The 11,196-nt window shown below is 39.3% G+C and overlaps 1 protein-coding gene across 1 annotated transcript; it reads left to right on the forward strand.

Annotated features, from left to right (window-relative positions):
* The first annotated feature begins 3,873 nt into the window (after nt 1-3,873).
* LOC148879828 (putative serine/threonine-protein kinase At1g01540) lies at nt 3,874-7,154 on the forward strand. Its single transcript, XM_088961537.1, has 7 exons — nt 3,874-4,883; nt 5,132-5,236; nt 5,581-5,703; nt 5,803-5,973; nt 6,121-6,250; nt 6,379-6,588; nt 6,743-7,154. The coding sequence occupies exons 1-7, from the start codon at nt 4,312-4,314 to the stop codon at nt 6,905-6,907; spliced, it is 1,476 nt and encodes a 491-aa protein (XP_088817663.1). The 5' UTR covers nt 3,874-4,311; the 3' UTR covers nt 6,908-7,154.
* Nucleotides 7,155-11,196: the final 4,042 nt, after the last annotated feature.

Consider the following 11,196-nt stretch of genomic DNA (forward strand, 5'->3'; position numbering starts at 1 on the left):
GTTTGTCAATGGAGTTCTCATCCTCATCTTCTGGGAGGGTTAGATATGGTGTATTCAAAATTTTCTTCTTCCCATGTCTTTTCCATTTGCTAACCCTTGTTATTGGTTTGGTAGATCTAAAACCCTTCTTTGCTATAAACCCTTGTTTATTGAATATATCAGCCATTAAAAGTTGTGGTTTCTCTTTATCTTCCTCAATCTCCATCATAACATCCTTCTTAATTTCCTCAACTCTTTTATCCCAAATTCCATCTATAGGTTTCCAAGTCTCATCACTAATGATTTGCGTCTACAGATAAAAACAGAAAAAAAAAAGCATAAGATCGAAAATACAACCATTATCTTCATATTAACAGTTTTGCAAGCTTTGAACCTTTCTCCTCAGTCTTTGAATCTTTTATGGTTCGGTATGAACAAAAAATTGGAAGATAGTATTATTAACCAGTTCTATTCTTTTGAAGTCCGACTATGATATTGAAAAGATATCATATGTTAAAAAGACTGAACCAATCGATGATAGAATAAATGTGTTTAACCGATTTTAATTGTGCCATGTGAGCATGACACATGGCAATGTTCAAATACTATTATGCTAATATCATCCCCAAAACAAGTCTTGTGTGGTTAAAATGGAAATTACATGGATCATTCATTAATATGGAATGAATCCGACCATCCTACAAAATTTTCTCAGCAATCAAATACAGGGAAACAGATTTGATAGGATAAACCAAATACAGGTGACAAGATTGAGAACATAAATTCACTTCTCATCTCATCTTATACTTTCTTGGCATCCAAACGGAGCCTAAAGAAGAGACACACGGCTACACGAGTTTGATTCAGTGTCTCCGTAATCCGAGTGATGCTAAGTGATCACTTATTGGCATTGCACTATCAAATAATTCTATGGAAATCTCATAAAAAAGATTTATTTTCTTTTTACACCACACCGTAATTAATCTACAACTTACAAAGAAAACCCATTATCACTATTATCGATGAGAGTTTCAATGACAATTTGAGGATATACAGAGTTCCAACTCCCTACCAACATGATCTAATACTGCACATCTCATTCATGGTGGGTCCCACTTTTATGATGGGTTCCAATCTCATGGTGAGATGTGTGGTGTTAGATGAAGTTGGCAGGGTGTTGGAACATGTTTTGTTGGTAGGAGATCCCAAGATATACAAGGACGGTACCAACCGGCTCAGTTTGTAAGGTATCCTACCGGTTGAGACAAAATTACTTTTCTTTTTCATAAAAAATAAGGTAAAATATAACTGAAATGTCTCAAAATTAAAATTTTCCATCCTTCTATGTTGAAAACAAGATCGTCTGCTGGTTGATAAGGTGCCAATTAGCTAATTGGTAAGGTCTCCCATTGATTGTAGTGATTTGGGATTAAATCCCGCTTGCACATGATTAGGGGTTATCGATTTGTTGGGATGGACTCCCCCTAGTGTTGTGTAGCCCCATAGACACAAAATAAATAAATAAATAAATAAGTTTGTCCCAAAAGCCACAAATATAACCCTACATTTGTTAATTTAGTTTTGTATATCATATTTTCCATTGTGATGTTGTTCGAATTGAGATGAATGCACAACAGATAAGTTTTGCCCACTTGGACAAGGTAAGGTGGAAGGGCGATGTGGTGCACCAAGCAAAACCTGCAACTAAAGCGTGACTAGAGGTATCAAAAAGGAGGCCTTTGGGAAGGCACTTCGACGCTTAAATCAGTAAGAGGTGAAAAGGTCTTCCACTCCCTAGCCTTCTTGCTCTCTTGCTCCTTCAACCCAAGCTCGCCCTTAATAGTTCAGCTCGGCCAATCTTTTCACCTCCTATTAATTAAGCATCGGTGTGCCTTCTCCAGAGACCTCCTTAGAACCTTTGACCACACTTTAGTTACATGTTTTCTCGCCCTTTCACCTCAGTTCATCCATATTGGTAGGACTTATTTGTTATGCATCCACCTCGATTCGGACGATCACTTTGAACCTCTGAAATACAAGAGGAAACCTTTTCCATCAATTGGAGAATTTGGAATCTAGCAATTGAATTGTAATGGAAAGAGGCAACAAGGAATCTCAACTCCACCACATATCTATTTCTTTCTCCCATTTTTTATTTTATTTTGCAAATATGGGCAGGCAACCAGTGCGGGTGCCAACTATCGCATTTTAGGGCTGCTGGTTCATGGTTCAATGTCATTTTCTACATCGTGTTCATTTGTCTGTACGTGTGAGTCAGAACTCTGAACGTCCCTGAGCCATAAAATTATGTAAGAATTCTTGCGAGAATTAGGTACCCTTTGGAGTTTGGAGTCCAATGTCATCACATCAACATCTGATGTGTCAAAACAAAGAATATATAAGGACATTATTGTTATTTTCTTCTAGTACTAGTAGTAACAGTTACTACTTATTAGTGTATGAATGGTTAGGTTAGGTCTGATCAGGATCTACCACCAAATCAAATCTCCTAGTCCTAATCCTAGTATAAAAAGAAAATTAAATTTCAAGGTGGTGTTTGGCTTGGATACTGTTTTCTGGTGGCCTTGTTGTTTATGAGGAATCAGCAACGCAAGTAACCAGATAGCGTTTTATGTCTGTTTACTGACAACGCCTTTTCTCTGCTTTGGATTTCTTGATGCGGCTACACATTAAAATTTGGTAAATTTATGGGGTAATAACATATAAGGGCAACTTTTGAGGTTTAATATCAGTAAAAGTAATATATTAAAAAAAATAAGTTAATTTTTTTTTAAAATAATATCAATAAAGGGTAAAAATATAGTTCACCATTTTCTTACCATTTGTTCACCCGAGCCGCCGTCCACCGCCGCCTGCCATCACCCGCCACTGTCATCTGTCTCCGCCTCTAACAATATTGCTAGAGGTGCCGGAGGCAGAGGTGGCGGCGACGACACTGGTGGTCATTCTTTTGCTTGCTGCCACTGCCACCTATCTCCACCCATCTCTTGCAACGTTGCTAGAGGTGGAGTCGTCGGCATTGGACAGAGAAACCACTAGCGTCGTCGCCACCACCTCTGCCTCTGGCCACCTTCGGCAACGTTGTCGAAGGTGGAGGCGGTGGCGGGTGGTAGTGAACGACAGCTCTGGTAAACAAATGACAAGAAGAAGAAGATGAACAATATTTTTGTCTTTTATTGATATTATTTTTAAAAAGTTAAACTATTTTTAAAATTTTTTTATATATATTACTTTTATTCATATTAAACCCCAAAAATTGCCCTTATATACTAAAACCCCTAAATTTATTTCAGGTCTTATATATTTTATATTATTATTAGGTGACAATTAGGTGCCACGTAGACAAAAAAGTGAAACATGTTATTTTCCATTACAATAAATGTGAGATGATGTTGTTTCCTGAAAGACATTTTTTGAGAATATATATTAGAACATATATTATATATTATATCTTATATACATATTATATAACAAAACTTGGTTAGTTCAGTTTATTCAGTTAAATATCTAAAAACCGAAGAATTAGTCAAAACCAAAAAATAATCAAATAAATAAAACCAAGCCCAAAAATTTTCGATTTGATAATACTCACCCCTAGGTTAAAATACTTACCTAATGCCGACAACGCCTTGTAGAAACGAATCTGATACCAACTTCCCACCATGTTGCAACCATGCAGTGGGACCATTTCTCCATGAATTCAGTATAAACTGACTATACTCAACGACCTTGAACAGATTGCGATCATCACTCAGCAGTGGGCCCAGGGACCCCACTACCTACAATTACAATAGGTGGGACCAGCTCCTTAGCCACGTGTAAGTGATCGTTTGTTGGGTAAAGGTATAAATGGAGCCCATAGGGCGTAGAGACAAATTAGGAGCTTCCTTGAGAGTTTGTGAGTTGGGAGTTGAGTGGGTCATTTCAATTTTTTTTTTTTTTTTTTTTTGCATGGGCTGCGGATGCACACGTCATTTAACGGAACCCAAGGGGGATTTTGGATAAAATCGCTTCTCCCGTAAATGACTAGCAGCAGCAAGTAAAGGCTAAAGAAGAGAGAGAGAGAGAGAGGGAGAGATCATCTTAGTGACTGTTCTCCACTGTTCGTTCCGACTCCTCTACAACTCCAACGGTCCAACCCTGCTTGCCCGAACGACAAAAGCTTCTCTATCTCGGCCGGAAACCTCCATTCTTTCTGGCAATAAAATGTCTTTTACACCTGCACACTCATATTTTCGTCGATTTCAGGGGCCGTGATACCAATTCTTGTTTCTGCGACATTTCCCCTCTTTCCCTTTCTGTTCGCCAAACATGTCGGTCTACAACACAGCGTTTTTGAACAGAGAACTCTCCAAGCCGACCTCAATATTCGGTCTTCACTTATCGGTTGTCATCGGAATCTGCGTTGGAGTGTTCATCGTTCTCGTTCTCTTCCTACTTTCTCTCTGCATCACGTCTCGTTGCCGGAGATCTCCCAAGTCGAAGCTCTCCGCATCCAACCACACCCCCGTCATCTCCAAGGAGATCCAAGAGATCGTCCATGTCGCTGCTCCGGATCAGCGGCCGGTGCCGCCTGCCGTTCCCGAGATCCAGATTGACATTGGCAAGCCGGAACATCGGGTAGTGTTCTCTGACAGGCCCTCATCGCACGCAAGCGGAGAGTCTCGTTCAACTACTGCAACGGATACGGTATCGATGTCTGGGGGCCCGCCGGAGGTTTCTCATCTAGGGTGGGGTCACTGGTATACTCTGAGGGAGCTTGAAGCGGCGACAAATGGGTTAGCAGATGAGAATGTGATTGGAGAAGGTGGGTATGGAATCGTTTATCGAGGGGTATTGCCTGATAATACGCTAGTCGCGGTGAAAAACCTGCTGAACAATAGGTACTCCATTTCCCAAACCATCTATTCTCTGTACCAATGCATGCTAGGTTTTCACTGTTTTCTTATTGGTTGTTCTGCTCTCTTCTTTGCATATTATCCTGTGACGTCTCATCCTCAAACACTGGTATACAAATGGGTTCTTTTTATTTTCTGTGCCAATTATGTTAGAAATGTTAGTTTCCAGTTAAGTTTCGGATCTTCTGTTTTATGGTTTAATCAAGAGAAGCTGGTGAATTATCACTCATCAGGGGTCAAGCTGAGAAGGAGTTTAAAGTAGAGGTGGAGGCAATTGGGCGTGTTAGACACAAGAATCTGGTTAGGTTGCTTGGATATTGTATGGAGGGAGCTTACAGGTACTGTTTCTTTTGCCATTTTATTTTCTTTTGGGTGAATTTTCTTTATTAACAAGATTAATACCAATGTGGTGGGTTTTTGCTCATCTTGCTTGAGTCTCTGAGATCCTCTTGAAGCTGATTGCATGTTTTGATTTGAGGCTTGAGATGCTTAAGATTTCATACTGTTTTACCTGCATTTCTGTATTAGGATGCTTGTTTATGAGTATGTAGACAATGGAAGTGGTGGGTTTTTGCTCATCTTACTTGAGTCTCTGAGATCCTCTTGAAGCTGATTGCATGTTTTGATTTGAGGCTTGAGATGCTTAAGATTTCATACTGTTTTACCTGCATTTCTGTATTAGGATGCTTGTTTATGAGTATGTAGACAATGGAAATTTGGATCAGTGGCTTCATGGGGATGTAGGGCAAGTCAGCCCTCTAACATGGGATATTCGGATGAACATTATCCTTGGAACAGCAAAAGGGTATGCCAGTTTCTCTAGGAATTGTGGATTTTTCCTTTTTCCCCCTGAGTAACTTAATTTTCTGCACATTTAATCAAATGAGAATTTTTTTTTTCTCAGTTTGGCTTACCTTCACGAGGGCCTTGAACCAAAGGTTGTTCATAGAGATGTAAAATCTAGTAATATACTACTAGATCGACAGTGGAACCCCAAGGTCTCTGATTTTGGGCTAGCTAAGCTTTTGTGCTCTGAAAGGACTTACGTGACAACTCGTGTGATGGGAACATTTGGGTAAGTCCATTTCCTCTTTTATTTGATATGGTTATGGGTTCTCTTACAGTCATAATCCTGTGACTCTATTACTAGCTAATTCTTGGATTCTGTGCATAACCAATGACTTCTGTCACTCTACCATTAGCTAATTCCTGGATTTTGTAGCTATGTAGCACCTGAATATGCTTGTACTGGTATGTTGAATGAGAGGAGTGATGTCTATAGCTTTGGAATACTCATGATGGAGATAATTTCTGGCCGGAGCCCTGTAGATTATAGTCGACCACCTGGAGAGGTAGTTAACTTGGAAGCATTTGGTCTCTCCCACTTGTAACAGTTTTTTTTTTTTTTTGTTTATTTTGTGTGCTTGACTCTCATTTATTTCAACTCCTGCATTGCTTAAATTTGATCATTAATTTGCAGGTAAATTTGGTAGATTGGTTAAAAGCCATGGTTGGAGACCGAAAGTCTGAGCAAGTAGTGGATCCTAAGTTGCCAGAAATGCCTCCTTCAAAGGCACTTAAACGGGTTCTTCTGGTTGCTCTTCGATGTGTTGATCCGGATGCCAAGAAAAGGCCTAAAATGGGGCATGTCATTCATATGCTTGAGGCTGATGATTTGCTACTACGTGATGTATGCCCAATATTTTCTATAAAAAGACCAAATTCTCAAGTCCTTGATGTATATATATATATATATATATATATATCGAAATGAATCAATAATGGGATTGCACTTTCCTGCTTCCACTTCCAACCCATTTATTTGTCAGATTACTATTTTGCAGGAACGTCGGATTGGACGAGAGGCTGGCCATTCCCATCGTGATTATCCACCAGTGGATCAGGATGTTACAAGGTTGGGCAATATACAGTTTGCTGAAAAGGCCTCTGATACAAGTGAAGGGGAAAGCAGTAGCAGCCAACACCATCAAACAAGGTGGAGATTGTGAAAATGAGTAAATTAGATGGCTGACAATTTAAATCTGTCATAGTTTCAGAAAATTCATTTTTCTACAGTTAGTCCATTTTTCTTGATAATAGATTCCAGATCATCAGAAAATGATTATTTGCATTTGTTGTATGTTCATTTATCAATTTAGGATCCATGATGTCTTGAATTGGGATGCATTTGTATCATAGAAAAAGTACATTCATCATCCTAATAACCACAATTCTTTAAATTGTTGATGGCAAAAATTACAAATGGCTGTATTGAAAATTGCATCTTTGCTGTTTTTTCGTACATATTCAATTATTACTGAGTCATTCCTTCCTATTTATTTTTGGTAAAATTATCCAGCAGGTTCATTGTTCTAGCCTTGTTTCATGTCATCTACATCAAGTGCAACTCTATTACCATTAGAAATTAGTAAAAAGGGAGGTTGTATCACATTATTGCTGATTCCAAGTAGGATGGTTGTGGGAAGTGGAATTCACTCATCTATAAATCTATAATTAGGTTGAAACATCCACTGCCTGAGAGGAGATTGAAGGATCAAGGATCCTCCAACTCTTGTTTGTGTTGGGCCATGCCAAGCAACCTGAACTCTTGTCTTGGTTGAGGCAGCCAGAGCTAGCTTGGTAGCAAAATTATAGTTGACTTGTTTTGGGGATGGGTGGGTGGCGGTTGGGCTTCAGTCTTGGTTGTTGCTATCAAGTATCAATTTTACATTCATTGCCTGCATTATTGATGACCTGGCATGGCGAATGAAGTTATTTTTTATCTGTTGTGGGGTACAAGTAGGCTGGAAACATCTGCCATATGAGCAAATTGAACCAGACAACTTGGACTAACCATGAATTCCGTGAATGGAACAAGTGAATGTCAGTAAAAAGCGTTTTAAGACAACTTAGCTGATATTTTGATGACTTGTTGGTTCAACGTTCCTGTAAATGGCTGGATTTTGAGCCTGTCAACTACTTGATCAGCTGGATGGACTCTAATTTTAGGTAGCTCCCAACCTTTAGTTCAGTGGAAAATGATAGCAGATTGTGGCACGTTCTCTTTAAACCAGTTTGTGAATTTTTATGAATTACTCAGTTTCGTGAATGAATGGAGACTGGTGGAGAGAGAAGGGAGAAAGAGAGTGTGCATGTAGTACTTTGAGAGGCGAACATCCCTGTCGGTGTTGGTGAATCCTCGATTACCAACCAAGTTTCATGGCCAGTACTCACTCTTCCTAAACTAAAGCAATAGTAAAGAAAGTTATTAGTGTAATCATTTTGCAGTGGCCGACCGTTGATTTGAATTTGCAGCTGAACTTAGCTGGGCATTTTATATCTTTTGTTAATTCCTCCCGGCCCCAAAGGTGTGTAATTGCCTACCTAAGAAGCACAACAGTTATTCAGTAATTAATGGCTGGTTCGCTAGAGCAAGCATGCTTTTATAAGGGCAACTTTCGGGGTTTAATATCAATAAAAATAATATTTAAAAAAAAAATAAAAAATAGGTTAATTTTTTAAAAATAATATCAATGAAGGGCAAATAGACTGTTTATCATCATCTTCTTGCCATTTATTCATCAGCACTGCCATCTATTGCCACATGCCACTGCCGTCTATTGTTGCCCGCCGCTGCCTCTGACAACGTTACCGTAGGTGGCCGGAGGCAGAGGTGGCGGCGATGGTGCTAGTGGTCATTCCTTTGCCCGGCGCCGCTGCCGCCACCTCTATCTCCACCCACCTTCAGAAACATTGCTGGAGGTGGAGGCGGAGGTGGGGGCGTTAGGGAGAGAAATGAGCACCAGCATCGTCACCTTCGCCTCTGGCAACGTTGCCGGAGGTTGGTGGAGATAGAGGTGGCGGTGGCGGCACTGGGCCAAGGAATGACCACCAGTGCCGCCATTGCCACCTTTGCCTCTAGCCACCTCCGGCAAAGTTGCCGGAAGCAGAGGTGGAGGCGGACGGTGGTGTTGGTGAACAAATGGTAAGAAGAAGATGAACAGTGTTTTTGCCCTTTATTGATATTATTTTTAAAAAGTTAATATGTTTTTGATTTTTTTTAAATATTACTTTTATTGATATTAAACCCCAAAAGTTGCCCTTATATGCTATTATCCCTTCATACAAATTGATGGTAGTTAGAAGTTTCTATTGTACACCTATACGAGAGAGAGAGAGAGAGAGAGAGAGAGAGAGAGAGATTTACTCCTTGAAAATCTTCAAGGCTGTTGATTTGGTTTTATGATTGTCAATTTGGAGGTTTGGAGATAATGAACCACATAAGTAGAGGTGTAAAGTGGGCTATGCTAGGCTAGCACGGCACGACCCGTGGGCGGTTTGTGCAAAGTGCGGTCTTTTACGAGCCATGCCACCCTCCTCGGTGAAAAATTTGGGGGTCAGCCTAGCATGGCCCACGGCCTAAGCCTATATAGGCCTGTGCCATGCTGCGGGCTGGGCGGGCTTGTGGGCCAAGCCTTGGGCCAGGTCGGGTTGTGTATCGGGTCAAAGCTATTTATTTAAAAAATTGATAAAAAACTTAAAATTTTAATTTTATATGAATTTTGTGTATACAATTGCTTATTTATACAATAATTAAATAAATTAGTATAATAAAATTAAAAAATTATTTATTTTGTTAATATATTATATCTTATAATATATATATAGACCGTGCTAAGTCGGGCTGTGGGCTGGGCCGTGTCTGGCCTGACACGGCCTACGGACCGTGGTGTTGGACCACAGGCGGCATGGCCGATTTAAACCTTTACAGAGAAGGTGATTGTTTTAGTGATTGGGTCATGGTTTGAACGGTTAGATCTTTCGGTTCAACTTATTCATATAAAAAAAAAATCTATGATTCATTCTAGATTATCTTTCAAAGTTATGCGGCATAAACATGTGGATGGGTTACTAGATTATATTTCAAAGTAAACATTTCTAAGAACTGTGCAATAAAAAAAAAAAAACATTTTGATTTTTAACTGCTGGTTCATGGTATGGTGGTCTGAACATCTGAACCAAGTCTCACAAGATTGTTGTAGGATACAAGTCCGATTCTTCTGCCTCAACCCATATAGCAGTCCGAATGAGTTGAAGACAAAATCGTGTACACCGGGCTGTGCTACACAAGTGAGGGCCCACAGAAAACACTGGTGTATTCACTTGTGATAAGTAGCTCAGCCCAGTGTGCATGACTTTGTCTTCTGGAATCTGGTCTCCCCTTATAGTCATGCAGGGAGAACATCTCTTGTATTAATATGTTGTCATATTGATAAAAAAAATATAGTCATACTCCCTGTGTATAAGGCGTCTAGTAGGTAGCAGATCCAAGAGAGAATCTGGATATGCAGATCTGCTCCCCACACCAATCCTAAGGCATATCGCAGTTGCAAGGTTTTAAAAATTAGACTGGACACAGAACCATTTTGGCCACTGGTTCCTGGGTCAAACAGTCTAACCATTCAGTCTGAATGGATGGTTTATTATGATTAAAAAAATAAATAAAAAAAAACAATCAAAAACCATTGTTTGGATCGATGGTTTGACTGTCTGGATCAATGGATCAATAGTTTTTAGTCCAGGAACGGTTTTTTGGGTGAAATGGAACCGGTTGCCTGACTTATTCTCAGATCAACCAGTCTGATCCAGTTTTCAAAACCATGTGCATTTGTATATTGGAAACATCTCCTATACTTGCATGTTGTCATTTATGGGGTGATATTTACAATGCATGACTGCAATATACTATGGGGAGCAAATCCAGATTCATATTTCCCTATGAATGACAACATACAAGTATGCGAGATTCGTGATCTATGACGGCAATGTGTTATGGGATTAGTGTAAGGAGAAAATCCAAATTCTTACATGATTAATTTTGTATTAGCCCCGTGGAATAACCTTGTGAACTTGCCATCAAGAGTGCAAGTGGAATACTCAATTTAAAGAATTTACACAACACACCAGTTAAATATTAATAAATTCTCAAATCAGGTTCACGCAAGTTGCACTTCTTATGACATGAAAGATTCTTTGGACATCTCTCTAATAAACCCAAATTAATCACTTTCAGTCTTTTACTACTATAAGTTCCGTGTAAATACAAGGTTTATAAATATAGTATACAGGGTTTTACACTGAATATATATATTTTTTATTTCTGGAAAAATATATATATTGGCATTTGTGCTCTTCCCAAATTGAGAAGCAAGTGTCATCCAAATTATATTAGGCTCAGTTTGGAAGGAGTACAAATACAAATATGTAGAATGTAAATCCTTATATTCCGTATTATTTT

This window comes from Nelumbo lutea, chromosome 1 (genome assembly GCF_056320005.1).
Source record: "Nelumbo lutea isolate HS-2025 chromosome 1, American lotus-T2T, whole genome shotgun sequence".
Taxonomy (NCBI): Eukaryota; Viridiplantae; Streptophyta; class Magnoliopsida; order Proteales; family Nelumbonaceae; genus Nelumbo; species Nelumbo lutea.